This window comes from Dasypus novemcinctus, chromosome 7, assembly GCF_030445035.2.
Source record: "Dasypus novemcinctus isolate mDasNov1 chromosome 7, mDasNov1.1.hap2, whole genome shotgun sequence".
Classification (NCBI taxonomy): domain Eukaryota; kingdom Metazoa; phylum Chordata; class Mammalia; order Cingulata; family Dasypodidae; genus Dasypus; species Dasypus novemcinctus.
In genome coordinates, this window is record NC_080679.1 from 91,400,242 (window position 1) to 91,427,280 (window position 27,039).

Genomic DNA, 27,039 nt, shown 5'->3' on the forward strand with positions numbered 1-27,039 from the left:
AGTCCAAAACCATTCATTTATCACTACATTTTATGCATTTGCCTTTTAGAGCCTGTAGGAACTAAAAAGTAGAGTTATAAACAATAATGCAATAGCTCTGGTACTTACACTCACCCCAATTTTTACCCTTACTGGAGACCTTTATTTCTTCATGGAGCTTCAGCCAATTACCTATTGTCGTTTCCTCTCAACCTGCAGAATTCTCGTTAGCATCTCTTATAGGAGGAACTCTCTAATAATGATGAACTCCCACAATATGTTTATCCAGAAATATCTTAATTTCTCTTTCATTTTGAAGGACAGTTTTGCTGGAGAAAGAATTCTTGGTTGACAGTTTTTTACTATCAGCACTTTAAATATGTCAGCCCACTGCCGTCTTTCCTCTGTTTTGTTTCCTTTTCATAATGTCCATCTTTCTGTTGCTATTATTTTTTTGTTCACCTATCATTTTCCTGTTTTCTTTTAGTTCATTGTCCATGTTTTTGTTTAGTGCTTTGAGTATTATTAGGACTTTTTTAATTTTTATTATTTTATTTTTTAATTATCTTTTTTTAAAGTTAATAAATCACACAAAATGTTACATTAAAAAACATGAGAGATCCCATATACCCTACTCCCCACCCTCCCACCTCCGTCATGTTTTTTTAATTATATATATTTTTGAAGATACGTAGATCACATTAAAAAATATAAGAGGTTTCCATATACCGTCCACATCAACAACTTCTTTCATCATTTTGACACATTCATTGCATTTGGTGAATACATTTTTGAGCATGCTGCACCACATGGATTATAGTTCACATTGTAGTTTACACTCTCCTCCAGTCCATTCAGTGGGTTATAGTAGGATATATAATGTCCAGCATCTGTCCCTGCAATATCATTTAGGACAACTCCAAGTCCTGAAAAAGCCCCACATCACTTCTCTTCTTCCCTCTCCCTGACCTCAGCAACTACCGTGGCCACTATCTCCACAAATGCTACAATTAGGCTTCACTCTAATCCATATTTTATTCCTCCATCCTGTGGACCCTGGGATGGTGATGTAAGACTCCTTTTTTTTTTTTTCTCTCCCCTTCTCCCTCCCCCCTCCCCAGTTGTCTGTTCTCTTTGTCCATTTGCTGCGTGTTCTTCTTTTTGTCCACTTCTGTTGTTGTCAGCAGCACAGCAATCTGTGTTTCTAAGACTGCTTTTTAAAAGTCTTTGTCTGGAATGTCCCAGATCTGATCCTCCTCATTGATGGTTTCCAAATGCTTTAATTTTCTCCTTTGGGTACTTCTTGTTTGTTTTTTTTTGTATGTTTTGTAATCTTTTGTTGAAACCTGGACATTTTAATGTATTATACCTGGAATTTAGATTCTGTGATGTCTGTTCTTTAAGCTCATACCCAGCTAGTGTTAAAACAGACCTTTCTTGAATGCCAGGTGCGAAGAAGAAAGAAAAAAGAAAAAAAAGAAAACACCTTACCCAAATCTTTGCAGCTTGACCCGAGCAATTTCTCTCCTTCATGTCTTATCTCTACAAAGAGTTTGGAGAATAGCTCCAGGCTGAAGCATAGGGGCCACAATGATCCTTCCTGTACATGCATCCTGTTTTGGGCATGTGCATGTGGCCCTGGAAATTCCCCTGTTCACATGGATCCAGAAGTCTGCTCTTCCCTAGGAAACAGTTTCCTCATGGTCCCCGGCACTGTACCATATATCTGACAGACAGCAACCCTTTTCTCTAGGCAGCGTGACTCAATTCTCTCCTGCAGTGTTCTAAAGGAGAGCGTGGTGAGCCGCTTTCTCCATGCAAGGCAGTTCTGGGAGGGTGAGTCCCTCAGGCCACCACCAGACAGATTGGGCCAGACATACATGCTCCCAGTACATGCACTACGGTTGCTCCAGAACCGAGACCAGCCATGCGTGGGCTCAACACCAAGCCCGCAAGGCGTGGGGTCAGCCAGACTGCCAGGAGATCTACTGCTTATAAGTAAACTTTTCTTGATTTGGTGCTAGCCGTGTTAATGTAATCCTTTAACTGGATTCTGGAGTTTTGAGAAAGATATTTCTGCCTGTGTTTGCTGTTTGTTTAAGGTTTCTGTGTGGTGATGGAGCCTTGAAGCATCTCTCTCTGCCATATTGATGTGGGTCTATCCTTTATTGTGGATTTTGAATATCTGAGACTGTATATTGCGTACATCTAGGTGTTTGACTCAGATGACATTTGACTCAGAAGAGCCTGCCCCTTCAGGGATTGCCCTCAGCTCATTGATTTATTTCCCCTGAAGTGTCCTTCCTCAGAATAGGAGAACACAAGTAAGGAGGACCTACTGACATGTAAAAGTAGAAAGGATGACAAGACAAAAGTGATTTGTCTAAGTGAGCATGCAAAAGGCAGGGAGTGTAAGAGCAAGGACTAGAATTCAACTTTTCTGACTCCTGAGGTCAAATAAGATTTTATCTACTAGTGTACATTTTATATTTTGAGGAAATAAAAGGGAAGATAAAAATATTTATTTGTGGTTAAAAGGATCTCTCTCCTCTTAGAGTTTAAAATAAAACTTAAGAGACTTTTTAAAAATGTGGCTCACACTTCCATATGAACATCTCCCATTGATCTTTTTTTCTAAATAATTTTGCATATGTAAGTTCCTTTGAGCCACATAACAATCCCATTATCTCATTGTAGAAGTGAGGAGAGTCAAGGAAGGAGAATTTCAAAGGTCACAGAAATATTAATTGACAGTGGGGACTCAGCTCCTTGACATTCTACCCAAGATTCTTTAATGTATGAAGGGTTTATAAAGGGAGTCGATGTTCAGTTCTTACTATGGGTTTAAAATGTCTTCATTACCCAATTATACTCCTTTCCCTATGCCTTTGTCACCCTCTGCACTTGTTAACCCTATCTCTTACGAAGCACATGAAGATTTCCCCCTCTTATACTGGGATCTTTCCATTTGGCTCTACTAGACACATTTCATTTAAGGTAATTATCAGAATCCAGTGAGAGATTTCAAACTCAATGTGACACTTGGGCTAACCTAAGATTGGGGCAAATGCCTGAAACTCATCAAATTCCAGTTCATTATCACTTCATGTCTGTTATTATTTGCTCTTCATAAATTCCCACAAGATCATAGTATTCCAGGTATTAAGTGAGCCTGTAAAACTGCCTGCAACATTAGGTGGAGAGTAAAGGGAAACAGACTAGTCTTGTTCTGGGAATCTGCCAGGGCTTTACCAATGTAGATTTTCTCCTATTTGGTCTATGGAGGTAGTTCAAAGTCAAAACAAGAAAACTTGTGGAGGGTTACAAGGCAAGAAATTGGGGAATGGAAAAGAACAGGAATATATACATTATACATTTTGTAATTGAAAATAAAAAGGAGAATGCACAGTGGAATTGAACTATACTGACACGTCCAGCAGACAGGACAATTTTGACTTCAAATGATAGAAAACCCAACCAATAGTGACTTAATCATAAAGGATATTTCTTCTTCACTTAGCAGTAATCTGAAGGCAGGTGGTCCCAAGTTAGTTTGGTAGTTCAATGGAGTAGTCAAAGACCCCAGCTTTTCCCATTGCTTTTCTGGGCCAGCCTCAGTATGCCGACCACTGTGGTCATTAGATGGCTGTTGTCGCTCCCTGGATAAAATTCTCACACATCAGCTCCTGTCCGTACCTCCACAGGAAGGAAGTGGGAGTGGGAAAAGGACTTTCTCTTTTCATGCCTTTATCTTATCCCTAAAGTACATAGCAGAGCAGAACTTGGTAACATGGCCCCAGACCAATCACAGATAAGGAGAATTGGAATTTCCATATTGATTTAAATCTATCATAATCCATTCCCTGAGATTAGACATATTACTGCAAAAGAGAAGTTAAAATGGCCATAAAAAAGGCTTCTGTCATGAGTGACACATGTAGGGCACCTCAATTGCTCTTCATGAGGAATCAATATCAAAAGATTTCAGAAGCATAATTTTTGTTGCTAGGGCACTCAAATATACGCATACACATACATGCAAATACAGATAAAGAAATAAAATTTTATATGAATTTTATTCTCAGTCTCATTGTTCTTTTTAAAACACCACAACAGTATATGTTGAATATATTTTTCTGTTTCAGTGCATATGTCTATCCCATTATTTTTCATTACTGAAAAGTATTCCATAGTTTGATTGTGCCATTCTTAACATAACCATGCCCTAATGGGTAGACAATTTTATTAGCATTCTCTTTTTAAACCTTCCCAACACGGGCATTGCCTGCCCCTCTCATGGCTACCCAATAAGCCGGGTAATTTAGGCATGCTTCATACCAACTGTGATTGCTTTTTTTGGTTCAGTTCAATTTGAATACATGTTTTAAAAGACAGTAAATGAGTAACTACTATATTTCAGGCACTGGGCTTAACACTAGGAGTACAAAGATTAGTAATACATGGTCTGTGCCAGCAATTAGCTCACAGTCTAACAGGAAAGCTATATCTCTAAATAACTAAGTACAAAGACAGAAGTATGTACATAGCATTTATGAACATTTAGAAGAAGAACATTTAGCCCAAAGGGGTGACTTGGGTGGGGGAGGGGGAAAGCTTTCTGAAAGAAATGATATCTGAGTTGAGTAGTGCAGTTGAGTCCATATTACTCAAATCAAGAAAAGTGGGAAGGTGATTCTAGGCAGAAGGCATGGTGTTTTCAGAGAACAATTTGAAAAAGCATAGAATATGAGTATGCCAAAGAGTAGTGGTGATGGCCTCCCTCATATGCTGTTCTCCATTCATGCCAACTTCACAGGAGCTCTAGTAATCCTCTAATATCCAAGAGTGCCCAAATGTGCAAAATGTAAGACAGGCTATCACCACTACCCTTTAACATTGTACTGGCAGTACCTGACATATGTACTATATGGGATTAAATATGCATTAAAGGAAAACTGGCTCTATGTACACAAATAAAATTGGATTTCTACCCAGCTTCTGCAGTCCAGGAGAATTCAGAGAAGTCTCCACATTTACATACATGCAAATAGAGTACATATACATTTAAAGAAATTTCTGAAAGTAAATACCAAAGTTTCATAAATACATGGAGAAAAGTGAAATAGGAAGATAAGAAGGGAGAGGGGAACTTTTACTCCTTACTATACATTCTTCCATGTCCATATTTTTTTTATAAGGTGTATTAGTCAGCCAAAGGGGTGCTGATGCAAAATAACAGAAATCTGCTGGGTGTTATAAAGGGTATTTATTTGGGGTAGGAGTTTACAGATACCAGGCCATAAAGCATGTTACTTCCCTCACCAAAGTCTGTTAGGAGCAAGATGGATGCCGATGTCTGCAAGGGTTCAGGCTTTCTGGGTTCCTACATTTCTGGGGCTTGCTTTTCTCTGGGTTCAAGTTTCCTTCCTTCCTGGAGCTAGCTTTTCTTTCCTCTGCATGCTGACTTCCCAGGGCTCCAGCTTAAGTCTTCAGCATCAAACTCCAACATCAGAAAACCCTCAACTCTGTTCTTTCCCATGCCTTTTATCTGTGAGTCCCCAATGCCCTAATCATAACTCAATCATGCCCCGGTACAGATCAGATTAAAAACGTAATCCAATATCTATTTTTGGAATTCATAACCATATCAAACTGCTACACAAGGTTTGTTTGTTTGTAAACCATTAGGGAAATTAGAAGAATCATTGCTGTAGGAAAAAAGAAGGAGACCTCAGAAATGTCAATAATTCTTCCTCAAGTGGTTTGACCTCTCTTGACCCCATCCCAAGGGTAGGGAAGGGATATATGGAGGCCCCTGTGCTCTTGGGCAATAAGCCAATCCCCTCCTTCTTGAGAAGGGTCTGAGGGGGAGTAGGGTCTACTATCTATGGTCAGCCCTCTTCTTTCATTCCTCCTCTTGAAGAGGATTGACCACAGGGTTGGGGATCTCAGTTCAGACCCAGGGGCAAGGGGAACTGTATCAGAAGCAGATGAACTTCAGTGCCTGTTACAGAAAGGCCATCTTTAAATGATACAACAGGAAATTGTGCCTTAACAACTCTTCTCAACTTTTGGCAGGTTAGCCAGGTAGGAAAGAGTCAAATAATTTATATAACTAAAATAAAGATTTTGTCTGTTACAGCAGTTGGTTAGACAGATTTTCAGTACATTTGACAAATGTATTCAGGATGGTCTATTGGTATCCTGTGGCTGCTATAACAAATTACCACAAAACTGGGTGACTTTTAACAACAGAAACTTACTCTCTCATAGTTCTAGAAGCCAGTAGTTCAAAATCAATATCACTGGGAGAGTGGATGTGACTCAAGAAGTTGAACACCTGCTTCCCACATGGGAGTTCCCAGGTTTAGACCCGGGTGCCTCCTAAAAACAAAAAGAAAGAAAAAAAAACAAGCAACCAAACAAAGAGACCAACTCAGGGGAGCTGGCGTGGCTCAGTGGTTGAGCGCTAACTTTCCACAAATGACACCCCAAATCCCCGGCACTGGTACCTCAAAGAAAAAAAAATCAATATCACTGGACTGAAATCAAGGTACCAATGGGTCTTTACTCCCTCTAGGGGAGAATCCATGCCTCGCCTCTTCCAGGATCTGGTAGCTTCCAGCATTCCTTTGCTTGTGGTTATATCACTCAATGGAGGCAGAGATTTACATGGCCTTCTCCGTATGTCTGAGCCTCTCATTCATTTCAATCTCTCTCTCTCTCTCTCTCTCTGTGGTGCAAAATGTGCATTTAAATGCAAAGGATTGACATTCCTATTAATTCTGAGAAGGTAGCCACATCTCTCTGTGTGAAGGCCCTGCTGAATTCAGCTTGGTCTCCAACTTTGACGTGCATATGCTGAAGGTGCTCCCTTCTCTGCACCAGTTGGCTCAAGCAGATTTTTCTCTGAAGCCCATCCACAGTGGTTGGAAATTCCTGGGAACATCTTCAACACCTAGATTCGATCAACAAGGACTTTTAGCCTGCTTCAGTTTTCAAACATTATGCTGACACCAAAAGTACTTTTGAGAATGTAGGAATGTTTCTGAAATTGAATATTTATTCCATCCAAAACTGGTTCCCTACTGTTACCAGAAAATGCAAGAAGAAAAGGAGAAAACTGAGTCACTACGAAATAACTTTTTTTTTGCTTTTTTAGGATCCTAACAGGGCCAAGAGCTCCACAATACAAAACAAACCTGTATAACATACAGGATTCCCATAGGTCACCCCACCATCAACACCTTGCATTATCATGGAACATTTGTTACAAATGATAAAAGGACAGCATCAAAATATTACTGATAACTATAGTCCATAGCTTACATTTGATGTATTTTTCCTGTAAGTCACCCTATTGTTAACATCATTTATTAATATTGTATATTTGTTATAGTTCATGAGAGAATGCTTTCATATTTGTACTGTTAATCTATCCTCCACCACGGGGTTCACTGTGTCATGCCTTGTACAGTCCATTCAAAGAAGTCACTCAGTGGCTCTCTGTTTCATTACAGAGTTGTGCTGTCATCACCTCAGTCAATTTTAGAACTTTTTCATTACTCTTAAAGGAAAAATCCCATGTTCCCTTACACCCTTCTATTGTTGACCCTCAGAATTGATATAGTACCTTCTTTGCCACTGATGCAAAAATATTACAATACTATTGTTGACTATAGCCCATAAGTTACATTAGTTGTTTTTCCCATGTATAACCATATTCCTAACACCTTGTAATAGTGACATACATTTGTTTTAGTTCATGGAACATCTTGTATTTGTACTATTAACAACCCTCAACCACTACCAAGTTAATTATGTTATACATCCCCAGATTATCTTCTAGCTTTCTTGCAATTGACATTTATATCCTAGACTACCCCTTTCAGTCACAATCACATTTCTAAATCAGAAGTGTTAGTTATACTCACTATGTGTTACCATCAGCTCTATCCATTTCCACACATTTACAATCAATCTTATTAAATATTCTACAAATTTTAAGCATCAGCTCCCATTTTCAGCCCACATTCTATATCCTAGTAACATATACTCTAGAGTTTAACTCCATGAGTTTATGCATCATATTTAGTTCATATTAGCGAGAATATACAATAATTGTCCTTTTGTGTCTGGCTTATTTTACTCAACATAATTCAAGGTTCATCCCTGTTCTCATATGCATCTCAATTTCAGCTGAGTAGTATTCCATCATATGTACATACCACATTTTGTTTATCCATACATTGGTTGATGGACACATGGGTTGTTATCATCTTTAGCAATTGTGAACAATGCCACTCTGAACATCAGTGCGCAATCCGCCTTTCTCTTATAAGGCCACTTGTCATGGATTTAGGGCCCATCTGGATAGTCTAGGATAGTTTCCTCATCTTGAGATCCCTTAACTCAATCACATCTTCAAAGAGGCTTTATCCAAATAAGATAACATTCACAGGTTCCAGGGATAAGGACCTGGTATCTTTGGAGGCCATTCAGCCTATCACAGAAGGACTGATTTAAAATATGTGAAATATACTTTGTGGCCTTTGGCTTCTCAAAGAGCTACAGAGGCTATTTTTAAAGAAGCTAAAATTGCAAAACAATAGGCATTCTATCTATCTGCCAATCAGAAGAGAATCACTGCATGTATTAAGACACCATGGGGAAATGGATGTGGCTCAAGCGATTGGGCTCCTGTCTACCCTATGGGAGGTCCAGGGTTCAATGCCCGGGGCCTCCTGGTGAAGGGAATCTGGCCTTAGTGGAGGGCTGGCCCACGTGGAGTGCTGGCGCACTCAGGAGTGCTGGCCTCCACAGCAGGCTGGCCTGAGCAGAGAGTTGGTGCAGCAAGATGACACAACAGACACACAGAGGAGAAACAATAATAGATGCAGCAGACCAGGGAGCTGAGGTGACGCAAGAGATTGGACACCTCTCTCCCACTCTGGAAGATCCCAGGATTGATTCCCAGTGCTGCCTAAAGAGAAGACAAACAGACACAGAAGAACACACAGTGAATGGACACAGAGAGCAGACAATGGGGGTGGGGGAAAATAAATAAATAAACCTTAAAAAAAAATGGCTTCCAAGTCTCTTTAAAAATAAGAAACAAGAAAAAGACACCATGACTAGAGAAAATAAGTAGTGGATTCAAACTTGAGCTCTGAACCCTAGACCTTTCCATGTACCTCTTACCCTCACTAAAACCATGACATTCAACAATTTTGTTCAGACTCCAGGTCACAGTCAAGCTCCTTCTCACATGGGCAGCTCTATATAGCTGCAATTTTGTTTAATAAGCCAGGATTTATTTGTTTAACCATTTAAGATTCATCAAGTAGGAAATCAACTCATAGTAATGATTCCAGCTAACATTTATTGAACACGTACCGTATACCAAGTTTGCTGCTAATTACCTCACATGCATTCTCTAATTTAATTCTCAAAGCAAACTTCTGAGGTGGGGTTAATCCATTAAGACTCTTTGATTGTATCTTACAGAAACAAACAAAAGAACATAATTTGTAAGTAAGCCTCCGTGATGGCTCACAATCAGAAGAGCTACTTATGGTTAAGAAGGACAGAAATGAGAACAGCTCTAAGGAAATAAGTCACAGTTTATGAACCTCTCTCAGCCTAGGGCACTATCATTAGATGACTCTATCCACATTGCCTTCCACAGTATGGACATTCTCTCACAATTTAAATCCCTAGCAGAGTTAACCTGACCCTGCTTGGACAAAAACAATATCATTGGTCCTGCCTGTGCTCACAAATGCCCACCCTGGGCCAGGGATGATGGTTCAGAAGAAGAATGAGGAAGAATAGAACAGGCCACAGTGATAATTGCTTCACAAATAATATTATCCTCATTACAGATGGAAAAATTGAGACTCGGGGAGTTTACAACTCAGCCAATTGTGAAGGCACAATCTGAGCGCAGATCTGTCCAACCCCAGAGCTCATATTCTTAACCCCCATGCTCATCCCAGAATTGGCCACAGCCCAGGAACCAAAAAGGGAGATTCTGATCCACATGAAGTTACCAGGAAGAGCTGTGATATTTCAGAGAATTTGGAGATTCAGAAAAGTATTTACTGATAAAGGAAAAACTTTTCATGCAATTTGGGATCTCATAGCTTTATAGAGTGAAGGCAGAAGCAAGTGAAGAAATGTTCTGCTTGACTGCTTTTAAATTTCCATTTTACATAGGGGGTTCTTAACTAGTGGGACCAGATATACATAGATTTGTATGGTATGCTTGTCCATTCTGAAAAGCTATCTATACAGGACCAAAACAAGTTTTATCACCAGGTGTTACTTACCTGCACTTCTGTAGGGTACCTTCCATTTTCTCAGAAAGTCCCTGCTGGTCAATTGTTTTTCTCTTATTGAAAATCCTTTTTCAGAAAGGGAGTTCACCCTGGGAGCTCCCAATGCAGAAGACCATTTTATTTTACTTAATAGGACAGTGAGAACTCTCTGTTCATTCATTCAGCAAGTGTTTTGTGAGCAAGAAATGAGTGCTAAGAATTGAGTGTTGAACAAGATGAACACATTTCTTGCCCTAGTATAACTCAAATGCAGTTGCAAGAAGCAGAAGCTCAACTTAAATTAGCTTAAACCAAATAGTACTTATTGACTCAAGGGAAAGGACATTCTAAGGGAGGGACAATCTTCAGCAAAGCTAGTTGCAGTGTCATCATGACTTGTTTCTCTCTTTCTCTTCATGTTTGGATTCTGCTTTCTTCTATGTTAGCTTCATTCCCAGATGGGCTACATCCATGTGAGGGCAAAGATGTCCACCAGTATCTCCAGGCTTGTATCATCCCAACAGCCAGCAACACCAAAGAAAAGAACACCTCTTTTTTCCCAGCCTTTATGGCAATTCTTAAAAAGGATTCTGACCTACTCTTCATAGACCATGTGCCAGCCAAACCGATAACTAGACCAGTACAACAATACAGAAATGTAGATATTCTGACTGGCTCTCCTGGTTCCTGTGCCCGTTCCTGTGGTGGAATAAATGGGGCCACATGATTGACAGTTCCACCAGGATCACATGGAGTGGGTTAAAAGCAGTTCCCAAAAATAAAATGGACATGCTTTTCCAGAAAAAGGGGAAAAGGATGCTAAGTAGACAGGAAAAAAACTCACATTATACACAAACCACAGTTTTCTGCTCCTATGACCTTGAGATTCTATCTTCTCAAAGCGTTTTGTTGTCTGTGCCATTCATAATCATAAATACTGGAAGTGCAAACTAATCTTCCCTGTAGAGAAGAAAGTAAAAAGGCATATGAATCATCAATTTTAACAAATGTTCCACACCAAGGCAAGGTGTTGGTGGTAGAGTGGTGTACTGGAATCTTGTTTTTTATGCATGATTATTCTGTTCACCCACAACTTCTCTAATAGAAGGGGAAATACTTTGTTTTAAAAAAGCATATGAAAACCCTTTCTACTATTCAGCTTGTTAGAAGGGTTGAAAGCTCATCCATACTAGGTCATTCAAAGTATAATCCATCAACCAGCAGTACCATCATCACCTGAGAGCTTGTTTGAAATGAAAATATCTGTGCTCCACTCCACCTAGTGAATCAGAATCTTTCTGTATGATTCTTACACATGCTGAAATTTGGTGTATCCTGATGAGTCTAAAAAAATGCAAACAATATTTCTGGAAGGACACTGGTATGAAATAAGATTATGAGGGTACAGAAATAAATTATTGTTATGGTGAAGAGTTAGATGAATAAAAGGACAAAATACAGGGGAGAAAGGGAAAGAAAGTAAAGCAAAATGACCATGGCAGAAGTAGCATTTGGGTTGAACAAGGTATGTTCTCAGGAGTTAGACAAGCTTTCAAGTCTATGAGGCAACTTTAGGTTCACGTATCTGAGAGACTTTTGTATAGAATAGGGCAGGATGACTTCTGTGGTAGGATGGTGGAAAGTCTGTGGATTTTGGAGGCAAAAAGACCTAGGTTTGAAAATTAATTTTGCCACTTATCGGCTTAATGAATTCAGGCACATAACTCATCCTCTCTGACATCAGTCTTAGGATCTGTAAATTGGGGATAATCCTATCTTCCTTAATGTGTTCTTAGGATTGATACAGATAATGTGTACAAAACATAGTTGATTCTCATACTCAAGGTAGTCATGTTCTATAAAGTCGTCACAAACAGAATTAATGAACACTGAGACTTTTTCCCAGGGGACATACAGAGTTGGGTTCTTGTGAGCCTCCATGAACCCCATTTTGCAAGTGTGGAAAAGGGAAGAGAGGATTATGAAGTTAAGTACCCCAAGTCAAAAAGCAAGATGAGGATGAAACTATAATGGCTTATCTTTCAGTCTTTGTCCTTTGGAACTCTCAAATAAGATGCAAATTAACTTTAACTGTGGAGTAGACATCTTTTGTTTATGCTTGGCCATCGTCCTTTCCTCTTCTTTTGGAAGGAGCTTTCCTTTTAGAGGACAAGCCCTTCCATATTCTAAGTGGATGGGACTATCAATCTCAGGGCCTCCATGTGACCCAAACTAATTCAGACTCTTTCTACAAGGAGAGTGACAGAGGGATTCTAAATAGTTGCAGCGGATTCTTCCAAAAGCATGACCTAAAGGGAATAGTGTATATTCCTGAGATACTGTAGCCTCTTGCTTCCTTTTCTTCCTATGACCTGACTCTTAAACACTTCCTTTAATTCTGTGAGCTTGATACTAAGTAAAAGTGGGTTCTTTTCTCCTGATGCATCTTTAAAGCCAATTCTTGAGACATTGGAGTTTCAAAGAGAGAAAAAGTCTATTTGATTTTTCAAGCAAAGGAGGTCAGTCACCTTAGACGGCCCCAAAACTGCCTCCCTGATCTAGAAATTCCAATATTTTGTAACAACAGGGTGCTAATGAATAACTGGGGTGGTGCTAGACATAGGTTCCTTCATTAATAAACATTAAGGGGTTGAACAGGATGAACGGGGTAGACCCCAAACCAGGAGGAGTTACAAAGTTACAATTATTTTCACAGATCAAGGTTCTGAGCTAGGAAAGTACAGAGTAGCAGTCAGTCACTAGGTTTTCCATATGCATATTACACAGAGGAGGCTCCAGTGGTTACCATCCAATAGCAAGGATACGCAAGGGTAAGGTTAAGTCTAGAGTAACCATAAACATGGGTGGGACCACTCTAGCCAACTTCAGTGATTTCAGCTATTAACCTTTTGCTATTATATAAAACGAAGGTCTCTATATAATGATTTAGGAATCATAATTATTTATTAATCCTTAACCCCCAGTTACAACTCTTCCCTCACTGTTTTGTGAAATTCCTATCTTGGGGATAATCTGAATATCTGATCTTTCTGGTTTCTTCATTATAAAAACGGGTGTTGACTTTACAGGGAAAAGAAAGCAACTGGTTGATCTCTGGGTTGAAGGACTTTTCTAACATATAAATAATTCAGAGACTTTCTGAAAAAATTAACTTAATATGTAATTTGAGAAGTATAGGTTTAAATAACCATGTTACACTGGGAAAATAATTTTATAGCCTTTCTTAGAACATGGAAGAGTCTTTGGGCTTTGCCTACTGGCTGAAACCTGCATAAGAGTAACCTGCAGAATGACCTCTTGACTCCATTTTGAAATCTCTTAAGACTTTATTCTGGGGAAGTGGACTTGGCCCAATGGATAGGGCATCCACCTACCACATGGGAGGTCCGTGGTTCAAACCCCAGGTCTTCTTGACCCGTGTGGAGCTGGCCCATGCACAGTGCTGATGAGTGCAAGGAGTGCCCTGCCACACAGGGGTGTCCCCCGCGTAGGGGAGCCCCACACGCAAGGAGTGCGCCCTGTAAGGAGAGCCGCCCAGCACGAAAGAAAGTGCAGCCTGCCCAGGAATGGCGACGCCCACACAGAGAGGTGACACAACAAGAAGACGCAACAAAAAGAAGCACAGATTCCTGGTGCCGCTGGTAAGGATAGAATCAGTCACAGAAGAATACACAGCGAATGGACACAGAGAGCAGACAACTGGGCAGGGGGTAGGAAGGGGAGAGAAATAAAGGAAATAAAAGACTTTATTCTGTTCTATTTCTTTTCCATATTTTAGTCTAATCCCATGTTGTCAGAGAAGACCACCCCTGGGAGTTGTTAAGTCTTGCGTTGCCTGGAAAATCTCTGGAAGTTAAGTCCCATGTTGCCAGGGAAAAGTTTATGGCTGGGAGTCCTGTCCCCCGTAGGGGGGATGGTAACGAGAGTTTGACTTAAAAAGGCAGGCCACATTTGCCTAACAAAGAGGCTCTCTATAGACATGGTTCTTAGGCATTAGTTATAGTTAGGTTTAGCTTTGTTGTTACAGAAATAAGTTTCATGCATGCAAGCCTCGATCGAGGGCTCAAGTTACTAGCATGTTTCTTTTTCACTGGTTTACCTTGCAGAATTCTATTGTTTTAATAAATTGGTAGTTCCTGTTGTTTGAGAGAGTAGTAGGAATTTCCCAGGTGAAGAAGTTTAATATTTCTACATTTTTCCCTGTCCCTTTGGGGACTTTGCAAGTTCTATCTTATGCCCAAATCACTTTGAAATGCATCAGGGTATTACAACTCTGTACAGAATATCACAATCTCGTTCACTATTTCAGATTCTTTATTAGCTATGTCATATAAATGAGCTGACTAGTCAGGTTAAATTAGATAGTATTTCACAGAAATTTAAAGAATTTTCTTGACAAAATAAATTTCTTCTTTCTGGTCCCCATAGTACTTAAAGTTTTTTGTTTTTTTTTTAAATTAATATTCCAGTTTTATTTATTTATTTTTTAAGATTTATTTATTTATTTCTCTTCCCTTATGCCCCCCCCCCACCCCAGTTGTCTGTTCTCTGTGTCTATTTGCTGCATGTTCTTTCTTTGTCCGCTTCTGTTGTTGTCAGTGGCACGGGACTCTGTGTTTCTTTTTGTTGCATCATCTTGTTGTGTCAGCTCTCCCTGTGTGCAGCGCCATTCCTGGGCAGGCTGCACTTTCTGCCAAGCTCGACGGCTCTCCTTATGGGACGCACTCTTGGGCCAGCTCCACACGGGTTAAGGAGGCCCAGGGTTTGAACCGCAAACCTCCCATGCGGTAGACGGACACCCTAACCACTGGGCCAAGTCCACTTCCCACTTAAAGTTTTAAAATACTGATAATATGACCTTTTTCCTTGTATCCTGATTCTTAGTCTTTAGATTAGTCCCATTTAATTTTTAATTAAAGTCTAGTTTCCTTTAGTTCCTTTAATTGGGGTGGTTTTTTAGCACCTTTTATGCTATTATTATTTTTTATATTATTTTATATCATTTTATTTATTAATATTTATTAATATTTTATATTATTTTATTTATATATGTTATATTATTTTATATTATTATTATTATTAATGCTGCTTTTTCAGCACCTTTAGAGTTGGTAACTTTAGCTCTGAATTCCAAGTGTCATTTAAGCTCTTAAAAATTCTAGGAAGCTATTAGGTTATACACAAAGAGAAAGCATCTTAGGACTTAGAAATTACTATTAGTGATCAGAGCTCAGATATAAATGACTGCTGCAAGAGCTTATAATTTAGGCCCTTATTTCCTTATGAGCATTTTATTAATAAATAAAGCTGTTTCTAGAGATCATTAAATATAGACCATGAAGTTTTGAGACTGAGTTCACTTTTACCAAGAATATGTTAATCATCAGATAAAACATAACTTATAGACCTGCCTGACTTCTCCTTAAAGTCCCATTTCATTGAAGATGAGCTGACAGCATGCTTTATTAGAGAAGCATCAGAGCAGAACAGTGTAACTGATAAGAGATTTTGGTTGTTTCATAGCATCACATTTTTCTAAGCACAACTAAAACTATAATCGACAATATTATTATCATGGAGATCAGTAGGATAGAATAGACGATAGATGGTGAGAACTTTAAAAATCTTTAAGAATTTTAAATATTGCAATTTAATTTCTCCTTTAAAAAATAGTTTATCACACAGAAACTTCACAAGTAAAGGAAGAAAACTATTTTTCTAATAAATTTTATAAGAACCTGAGATTCCCAATGAAATCAAGCTCATCTTTCTATTATCATTTTATAAATATTATCTCCCTTAGTAGTAAATATAAGTTGACACAGTTACAATTGTGTTAGGAAATACTGTGATTTTGCACAGTATTTTATGAAAATAAGTTTAAAAAACAAACAGATGCTGAGCACCTTGATGAAAATTCTGATCAGAATAAAAGGTGACTAAAGCTTAAAACATTGTCAAAATAACATCCCATTTAAACTTTTCCACAGTTTACACAAGTATTATGAGTTTTCAGTTTTGGACTATATTTTTCCATCATGAATTAAAATACAAGTATATTGATAATGTTAATTTTCATTAATGTATATATTTTAACACCTCACTTTTTACAAGGTTAAAGAACACTTTTTTGGTTAACAATTTGCAATTAAAGAGAGCCTTACTAGTTTCATTAGACTATTAAAAGTTGTCAGCTCTGAACATTATGTATTTTTTTAAGATTTATTTTTTATTTATTTTTCTCCCCTTCCCCCCACCCCGCCCTGCCCCACCCTGCCCCACCCTGCCCCGTTGTCTGCTCTCTGTGTCCATTCGCTGTGTGTTCTTCTGTGACTGTTTCTATCCTCAGCAGCAGCACTGGGAATCTGTGTTTCTTTTTGTTGCGTCATCTTGCTGTGTCAGCTCTCCGTGTGTGCAGGGCCATTCCTGGGCAGGCTGCACTTTCTGTCACGCTGGGTGGCTCTCCTTATGGGGTGCACGCCTTGCACATGGAGCTCCCCTACGCAGGGGACACCCCTGCGTGGCACGGCACTCCTTGCGCTCATCAGCACTGCACATGGGCCAGCTCCACATGGGTCAAGGAGGCCCGGGGCTTGAACACGGACCTCCCATGTGGTAGGTGGGCAGACGCCCTAACCACTGGGCCAAGTCTGCTTCCCTGAACATTATATTTAAACAGGCCTCTATCACTGTGACAAATAAGTTAGCAAAACAGTTTGGAAAGGAGTAAATTTCCAAAAAGGCTGATACTCTGTATTTTTTAAAACCATTTAGGGTATGATGAAACCATTCTCATAAGGCACAGATTCTTTGTTCTTTATATATATATTGATTTTTTTCAAAAGGACTTTTATATCCCTCCACTTAAAACAGACCAATGATTTAGAAAACTACGTTACTTTTAAAAAGAGAGAAAGTCAAATTTTAGTTTTGCATCAGTACACCATTAGGTAAATAAATCCTAATTATCATAGATCATAAGAGACTGAAGTGGCATTGGACAGATTTTTTTCTGCTATAAAGTTACTTTTTGTTAACAATATCAACTTACAGATTTTTACTTAATAATGGCTTTTTGGAATCAGCTATTCTACTTTGAAATTTCTGTTTAGAAAATGCTGTTACAGACTTCCTACAACCTATAATTTGTTATAATCTTTCATAACCATTTATAACCATATAGACTAGTTACTTTACCGTAAGACAAATCTCACTATTAAATAAACTTATTTAATTACAGTCAGCCAGGAGCAAAATTTACTTCCTCTAACCCTTCTACAACCCTTCCATATCCACTCAAGTCTTGTCCCACATATTTCTATCCTGATTTTATGAAAACCAGCTATCTTATCTTAGGACAAAACATACTCCCTTAAACAAGCTTTCACAATCATTCTACTTCTTTCCATATCCATTTCAGTCTTATTTTCTATCCCTCCTTATATTCTGTGAAAAACTAGTAATTTCACTTTAGGTAAAACAATTATTTTTAAAAAGATATTTGTAAAGATAATTTTATTAATTAAAAACTTACAATTTTATCATTTTAAAGATTTGACAGACTTAATGTTAACTCACTAGGGTCCAGATAAACCAAGGGAGATTACACCAAAGTAGAATAAAATTAAAATAATGATATTTTATGTAAGAAATGTTTTCTTTTTTCTTTTTCTTCATAGAAAGTTAAAACTTCTTTGTTCTTATAATACCTTAAAATAATAAATAACCTCAAAATCATACACGTTACTAGGCTCTGGAGAATATAATTGCTTTATTTGTTTCAATTATAATTTAGAAAAACCTTTCCATAGCTTTCAAGGATTTTTTTATTACTTACTAAAATTTGGCTGTTAGGTTATTAATCAGTCTCCTCTCAAGGTTGTTAAAATTTAATTAGAGAATTACAAAACAGACTATGCAAAACAAGGTTTATTCTGTAATATATCCTCTGTCCCTCTCAATATTAACCTCCAGGCCTGGTAGATAAAATTCTAAGCTATACTCCATCTCCCCTATCTTTCCACACCCAGGCAATCCCTCATAGTTTTCTAAACCAGTTTTAATGAGTCACTGAAATTCAGTCAAGGTTAGGAGAAGACCCGGGTATAAGACAGGTTATAGAAAGATGGTGGAAGAATTCAGGATAAACTTTTAGTTTAGTTTTGTTAGAAAGAAAGCTGCACCTGTAAGAAAACAAAAGCTCACCCAATGGTGGAGGAGAAAAGAATTTTATTGACAATCTTGCAAAAACAGGTACGACCTGGATAGAATGGCCAGCGGCCAAATAATAAGAAACACTGACATTTATACCTTAAACCTAACACACAGGTCCCTCCCCTATTCCCCACTAATTGGATACTTCAGAGGTTACAGCCTATCCAAGACACCTAACTAAGTTTCTGGTTCCTGCTCTCAGCCGCTGCGGGAGCTTCCTATGCTCCAGCCGCCTGGGCGACTTGGGGGCGGCTTTCACTCCCGCCTGCTTTTCACATTTGGCACGGCTTTCTCTATTGGCCCCACCCTCACTTCTCACCTTTGGCTCCCCTTGTTTTGGCGCCACTTTATAAATTCTTGGCGTGCTAAAGCCGCTAGAACCCCTTTCCCTCCCTCCTCTAAGGGCTGAGCCAGCTCTGGCTTCCCCTTTGTGAAAATTAAACAACGCTTTCCTACAGTTTTGTTTTGTTTTTCTCTTTAAATATTTTCTTTAGTCAGATTTTTAATATGATATTTTTCATCCTGTTTGGCATTTCTAGTTTGGAGTATTCAGTACTCCAGGAGTATTCATTTACATATATAAGCACTTTTTAAATTTTTAACAATTTGAATAGGGCTCTTTTAAGAATATTCATTTGTTAATTTGATATTACCATCCAAAGGTATGAAAATATACACTAAACAAACAGACAGACACAAACAGAGTTAGACACCAACAGAAACATAAAACTCCCTAATTGACTCATAATTCTCCCCCTTTTGGTATGGTTTTCTCCAGGTTCATTCTACATCTCTGATTTTTGCCACTTTTAAGATCTTCTGTGGGCTCAGTGTTGCCTGTAATATGCAAGCTCTTGGAAACACTTTCATGTATATAAAACTTGGAGAAAAATTATCCGGGCATTATTTGGTTAATAGGTTTTTAGCAAGGAAGGCACTTTTAGGAAGCTATGCTTCCTAAACTTAATTTAGTAAAGCTCTCCTTCCTCTGTTCATTCCACGTTTCTGTCGTTTCTGTCGGTTCCCACCTGGCTGTACTTGGAGTTTTTTCCTGGGGCATCCAGGATAAGACCTTTTCCAGTGTCCTTCTTCTTTGCAATATGCACATTGATGGGTTCTTATTTTTTTAATTTCTCCCATACCTGGAGGGGTGGAGGTTGGACCCAGGGGTCTTATCTCTTTGAGGCAGTCTTGTTCTGATTGTTTTCCATTTATTAGAGCTCTGAGTAGGGTACTTCACCTTCTGAAGTACAGATTTTCTTTAACTCAATCCCTATTAATAAATAAATTTCATAGGCAATGATAACTAAACTAGAGATGGGTAATTCTAGTCCCTCATCAGTCTTCTGTAGAAGACTATCTTCATCAGTCTATCTTCAGATACAAAAAGGAATTCTTATATCTGGGGAACTTGAGTAAAAAAGGTTATATTTAAAAGTCTGATATTTTCTGGGCTTTCCAGATGTATATTAGTGTATTGCCAGTCGGCAGTATTAATTCTTTCTAGGAAAGCAGGGGGGCTTTCTACCAATTCTTGTATTACTTCACTTAGCCTTTGTAAATGTATAGCTTTCTGCTCTCGTTTAGCCCAGTCCTCAGCACCACCAGCATTTCTTCTAAGATTTTTCACTGATGTTGCTAATTTCTCTCTTGCATACCCAGGTTATCAGGACTTTTTTTCTCTCTTCTGTTTCCTGCTCTGCTTCTTCATTTACTATTTGCCCTTCATCTCCTGTTATCCACAAGGCCCCAATACCAGTCCAAATACAGGTCGGAATATAAGCTTTTTATTTTCTCTGGGTCCTTTTTATAGCGTGGGCCGCCATTTTCCCACCTTTGTAAATCTGACAGGAGAAATGGAGTACGCATGTACACAAATTCTTCATCTATTCCTAGAGGTGTTTCTTGAAGGAGCAGAAATTTTTCCATCTCTGCTACTGATCTTAGAAAGCCATCCTGGCTGAAAGGAGATACAGAATTTTTCTCTATAGACCTGGACTCTGGCCATTTTCTTCCCGATTCTAAGTTACACTGGGTCAAAACTTTGTTACAGGAAAAACTATTTTCTGCTTTTTCATAGGTTCATGGCCAAGATTTTCCCGTCTTTCAAAATATAACCTTAAGGGGTACATTTAGGAACACTAGTAAAATTATAATTTCCCATTTTAAAGAATTTCAGTGACCGGTAACCAATGAGGAATACTTGAGCAGTATAAATGCAGTTAAACACTGATTTTGCAGTTTAGACAGACAATGAACCTTTACTATACCTAAGTAACACACACCATTTAACAAACAGACACTTAGCACTTCCTATATTCTGGAGTACCTTTTAGGAGTATATCCAGCAGACAGACTCAAGGTTCAGGAGTATACACCCAAGTAGAATAAAATTGAAATAATGATACTTATCTAAGACATGGTTATGGTGGGGACTTGAGCCCCAGACAGAATGGTACCTTCCAAAGAACACAGGAAAACAGTGGAGGGGTCAGAGCAAGGGGAATCGTTCTGGAAGGGGTTTATGGGGACTTGAACCACTGAACTAATGTCCCAATTCACTTTTACATTGGTGATCCGCTCATCCACTCAACTGCCCAGTCTCGGCATTGGAACTATTTCTCTCTTTGAAGCTTTAAAGTACCTTTAAGGCCTCGAGTATCAGCAAGGTAAGAAAAACCCTTTAATGTAATATCTTTAAAAAAAAAGAATAAATTGAGTAGAATTTGGGGAAAAAAAAAGAAAAATCCGATTATCGAACTTTTACACCAGGAAGGTCTAGTGGCCGTAGGAAACTTGATTACCTTGCTTGCCCATCTTGCCATGCCCCAGAACCTCGGGCAGTCACACTCCTTCAAGAACCCCTTTGTCCTTAGTCCCACCACTCACCAAACTAATACCAAACAAAAGCATATTCTTTTCTCCTGATGTGTCTTTAAAGCCAATTCCTGAGACGGGTTTCAAAGAGAGAAAAAGTTTATTTGATTGTGCAAGCAAAGGAGGTCAGTCACCTTAGATGGCCCAAAAACTGCCCCCTTGATCTAGAAATTCTAATATTTTATAACAACAGGGTGCTAATGAATAATCAGGGTGGGGCTGGACATAGGTTCCTTCGTTAATAAATATTTAGGGGCTGAACAGGATGGACTGGCGTAGACCCCAAATCAGGGAGAGTTACAAAGTTACAATCATTTTCAGAGATCAAGGTTTTGAGATGGGAAAGTATGGAATAGGGACCAGTCACAAGGTTTTCCATATGGATATTAAACAGTGGAGGCTGAAATGACTACCATCCCAAATGTAAGCACACGCAAAGGTGAGCTCAATCTAGAATTACTCTCACAACAGTAAGCATACACAAGAATGAGGTTAAGTCTAGAGTAACCATAAACATGAGTGGAACCTCTCTAGCCAGTTTCAGTAGTTTCGGATATTAACGTTTTGCTATTTTATAATATGAAGGCATCTTTATAATGATTTAGTAATCATAATTATTCATTAATTCTTAAACCTCAGTTACAAGTTCTATAATATATTTCCCATAAGTTCCTTCTTCTCCCTAAGTCAGCCAGAACTTCTTTCATTTGCTTGCAGAACTAGTCAGAAATTGGTACCTGGGAGTAGATTCTGCCATGCAAATGGCAGAATTATGGCTGTACAAAGCAATGAGAACTCCCCAGGTCAGTCAAGAAAGTTGAAGTGAGTTCTTTCTCTTGGACTTCCCAAATTGTACATTTACCAGTCAATTTCCCTTTTTGCTCAATCTGAATCTAGTTTGGACTATGTTTCTGTCACTTGCAACAGAAAAGATCCTGATTAATTTGAGCTACTTAATGCAAAATGCCAGGACTTACACTAGTAAGATAGTTCTCTCTTTATAGTTATCTTGAAGATTGAAGGGCTGCTTCTGTCACTTAGTGCATGCCTAGCAGTTTTTGTTGGTTTTTTGCTTTTTTGGTTTTTGTTTTTGTTTTGTCCGTTAGAAAGTAGCCTCAGTGAACATCACTACCTGGTCCAGCCAAGCTTTCTGCTTCTACAGTTCTCAAACCAACAGTTAAGATCTGAACATTTCAGAGCAAGAGATAAACCTAACCAAACGTCCTTTCTTTCTAAGATTTATTGTACTGGAAAGAGCCCATGTGAAGGAAAATGGCAGAGGCACTCTGGACAAGCATAATAATAATAATGATGACCACTATTTATTAAGCACTTACCATGTGCCAGATACTGGGCCATTATGTCATTTAATCCTAGAAGGACTGTTCTGTTGTTTTGTTTTGTTTTATTTTGTCTCTAAGTTTGAACTGCAGATGTACAGAACTGAATTGATTCAGTCAGTCATTCTCTCCTGTACCTGGCATGACATAATCATCTGTTTAGACAAGACACCTATTTTTTCTTGTCTACTTTATCCCTCCTCCCTAAGTGGATTTAATGTGTGACCTTCCAACCTACTTTCCAAAAACTTACAGATCCTTAAAAACATAGCTTTTACTTTTAAAATGTGTATAGTTGGACCATACTGTATGTCTCACTCTGCAATAGGGCTTTTTTCACTCAGCATTATGTTTCTGAGGTCCATCCCTGTTGATACACAGAGCTAGGTTATCTATTTAAGCATTGTATACTATCATATCAATATTCTATACCTTATCTATACATTTTTATCCTGATGGACATCTAGACTATTTATAATTCTTCCCTATTGCCAAGAGTGTTTCAATGAACGATCTTGTACATGTCACTAAATGCATTGTACAAGAGTCTTTCTAAAATTTACTTACTTAATAGGGCCAAAATAGCTCAGTTGGAAGAGTGTCAGACTAAAGATCTAAAATTTACTTAGAAGCAAATTTTACTTAGAGTCTTAGGCTACATGTATTTTCAATGTTAGTAATTTCTGCCAAATTACATTTGTTTATTTATTTGTTTGTTTTAAAGAAACTTCATATTGCATAAATGTTACATAAAAAATATAGAGGATTCCCACAGGCCCATTCCCTCCCCCTCCCACACTTTCCCCATTAACAACATCCTTTATTAGTGTGGTACATATGTTACAATTGATGAACACATATGGAAGCATTGCCTCTAATGGTGGATTATAGTTTACATTTTAGTTTACACTCTGTCCTGTGCAATTTTTTTAAGTTATGACAAAATATATAATGGTCAGTAACCATTGTTGCAACATAATGCGAGACAATTCCAGTGTCCCAAATTACTTTCAAAGTGGCTTTACAAATTTGCACTTCCATTAATAGTATATGAGAGTTCTTATGATAAATATTTTTTCTACTTTACAGATGAGGAAATTGAAGAAATACAAAATGCCCAAAATTAAACACCATGGCAGTCTGAACCCGACTGACTCTACAACTCTACTATACAGTGTCACTGCTTTGGTAACAGCTGGAAATGTAATCAGCTGCAAAGGACAGAACCACTTAACAGTGGCTTATGCAATACAAACACTGACCATCTCACCTAGTAAAAAGACTAGAGGGAGGTGGTTCCAGGGCAGGTCAGCAGCTCAGCTGTACCATCAGCATTACAGGCAATTTTTAGCCTTTCACTTCACCATCTTTAGCTGTTGAGTTTTCACAGTTAGTGTTGTCTCCTCTCAGTCCCAAGATGACTGATACTGCTCTGACATCATGTCTGAATTCAGAGCAGGAAGAAGAGGGGAGCAGTGCCACCATGAACCTCTTTTCTTACACCTACCCTTTCTATCTGGAAGAAAAATGCCCTCCTCAATCCCTGCCACCTCAGCCCCATTATTGAACCAACCCTCAGGCAAAATAGAATGGAATTATAATGTCTGGTTTAGATCAACCATGATTCACTCCCTGGAGCTACAGGAGGGCTTCTTTTTTCCTCGACCTCAAGCATTCTCCATCTGTTGAAACCTGCATTCTGTTAGCAAGAAAGAAGAAAGGGAATGATTCTTAGGTGGTATGGCAGCTTGAAATTATTTCGTGAATCCAAAAAAGAGAAATATTATGTTTGTAAATTAATTTATTCCTCTGAGTATGATACCCATTGGTTGCATTAAATTCAGTTGAGGAGGGAAGCGGACTTGGCCCAATGGATAGGACATCCACCTACCATATGGGAGGTCCGCGGTTCAAACCCCGGGCCTCCTTGACCCGTGTGGAGCTGGCCCATGCGCAGTGCTGATGCACGCAAGGAGTGCCCTGCCACGCAGGGGTGTCCCCCGCATAGGGGAGCCCCACATGCAAGAAGTGCGCCCGGTAAGGACAGCCGCCCAGCGCGAAGGAAAGTTCAGCCTGCCCAGGAATGGTGCCACAGACACGGAGAGCTGACACAACAAGATGATGCAACAAAAAGAAACACAGATTCCCAGTGCAGCCGACCGATATGGATAGAATTGGTCACAGAAGAACACACAGCGAATGGACACAGAGATCAGACAACTGGGAGTGTGGGTGGGTGGGGGGGAGGAGGAGAGAAATAAATAAATAAATAAATCTTTTTTAAAAATTCAGTTGAGAGACCTTTGATTAGATTACTTGATAAGATCAGTTTAGGGCTTTTTTTTTTTTAAGCAACTGACAATATTTCTTAAAATAACTGACTTAAGCATCTGCAATGGTGACTTCAACCTCTACTCCTTGCTCAGTACTGATGGAAGTAATCTGCTTAACAATCTCAGAAGGACTGTGCAGGTCAATGAGTCGCTTGTGGATCCTCATCTGGAAACGATCCTGTCTTTGAACCTTCACCACAAGGAGTTTTCCTTGTAGTGATTCTTAGAGTCTTAGTAGGCATCCGAACCGGTCCCTTCACTTTGAGGTTCTTTTCCTTTGTGCCTCTAATCAAGTGAGCACACACCTTCTCCAGAGACTTCATGTTGCAGCTGGTCAGGGTGATTCTAATACGGTGAATAGCCACCTCTGGTTCCACGGGGTTCTTTCCAGTGTCCTTAAAAGCCATGGCTGTGGCGTGGCTTCCTGACCGACTTGTTCCTCGGCTGTTAGCGGTGAGTCAGGAGTATCCGGGGAGCCGAAACGTGCCTGCTACAGTGACTGTGTTTTCCTTGGGGAAAAAAAAGGAGTTTAGGGCTTTTGATTGAACCAAGTCAGGATTGTTAAGTCTCTGCCTCATTGCTAGGTCTGATATAAATGGAAACACAGAGAGAAATTCACTCTGTCAGATACAGGAAAAGGAAGCCACCATGTTTGATCTTGCCATGTAAGTGAAAGGACTACAGGATCACTTAAGCATGAAGTCCCAAGAAGCTGGGCCCATGGAGCAGCTCATGAGGAGACAGTGAGCCTGGAGGGCAAGGCTGATACCTAAGCAGAGCTTGGCAGCCATCTAGCTTTACCATGTGGCAATATGCTGTGATCAACAGTAGATGACTTTGGTGAGAAAGCATCTCTCATGGTGCCTTGATTTGGCCATTTCATAGCCTTGGAACTGTAAGCTTTTATCCCAAATAAATTCCCTTTATAGAAGCCAACAGATTTCTGGTACTTTGCATCAGCAGCCCTTTGGCAAACTAAAACAGGTAGCAACTTGTTTTTTCTTCCATCTCTTTGACCTCTGAGATTTTTGCTGGCTTTTGCTCCTCACTAAGTTGTTAAATATCTACTTGATTCTGGGGCTCTTCTCTTCCCAAGATACTCAAGAGAAGACCAACAACTGGCCAACAAGCTAAATTTGAGATCCTCACTCTATATTCTATCAGCTGACAGCATCAGTTTTCGTAGCTTCAATTATCATTTACATATTGGTGACTCCTAAATTTATATCTTCAGTTTCCTACTTTTTCTTGTGCTTTGGATCTATATGTACCATTGTCTACTTGATATTCTTAAGACACCTCAAATTCAACATGTACAGAACTGAGCTTCTCATGTCCTAGCCAGTCTTATTTTTTCCCCCGTGATCCCTGTCTCAGTGAATACCACCTCCTTCCACCCAGTTGCCCAAGTCAGAAACCCGTGAGAGATCTTGATATTGCTTTTACTTACTTCCCACGTAATAGCTCTCAAATCTGTTTGCTTTTCATTTCTACTGCAACCACCCTTGTTACTCAAGGTATTTGCAATATGGAACAGTGGCATGGACACCTGGGAACTTGTTAAAAATGCAGAATCTCAGGCCCCATTGCAGTATTACTGAATCAGAATCTTCATTTTAACAAGTTCCCCTGGCCATTTATATACACATTAAAACTTAAGAATTTGTCATCCTGGCTTTTGGTTTACTAACGAGTCTCCCTGCATCTGTCCCTTGCCCTGAAAACTCTCTGCACATTGCAAACCTCACCTGTCAGTTCCCTCAATAAAACCCTTAACTAGCTCTCCATTACTTTGGAGACAGAATGCTAAATTCTTAATAACTACAAAATTCTACCAACGTTCCCCTCCTGCCGAGGCTCCAGCCCTGTCCTGGTTCCAGCCACGTTAGTACTCTTTGAATTCCCATGTCAACCCATATTTCTCCAAAGTCAGAATCTATTTGCCTGCTGCCCAAT

The 27,039-nt window shown here is 39.1% G+C and overlaps 1 protein-coding gene and 1 pseudogene across 1 annotated transcript; one reads left to right on the forward strand and one right to left on the reverse strand.

Moving 5' to 3' along the window:
* Positions 1-3,887: 3,887 nt before the first annotated feature.
* Positions 3,888-3,996, forward strand: LOC111759390 (U11 spliceosomal RNA; annotated as a pseudogene).
* Positions 3,997-25,132: 21,136 nt separating this feature from the next.
* On the reverse strand, positions 25,133-25,490 carry LOC101427336 (small ribosomal subunit protein uS10-like). The gene is made up of 2 exons (XM_071215988.1): positions 25,389-25,490; positions 25,133-25,273 (listed from the first exon to the last, which is right to left on the reverse strand). Exons 1-2 carry the CDS (start codon positions 25,488-25,490, stop codon positions 25,133-25,135), a joined length of 243 nt encoding a protein of 80 aa, XP_071072089.1.
* Positions 25,491-27,039: the final 1,549 nt, after the last annotated feature.

Bases quoted from the DNA above. Each gene is read 5' to 3' on its own strand.
- LOC101427336 (XM_071215988.1), bottom strand. From the start codon at position 25,490: ATGGCTTTTAAGGACACTGGAAAGAACCCCGTGGAACCAGAGGTGGCT. The intron at 25,274-25,388 runs GTGTGTGCTCAC...CTTGTGGTGAAG, and splicing joins ACATGAAGTCTCTGGAGAAG to GTTCAAAGACAGGATCGTTT.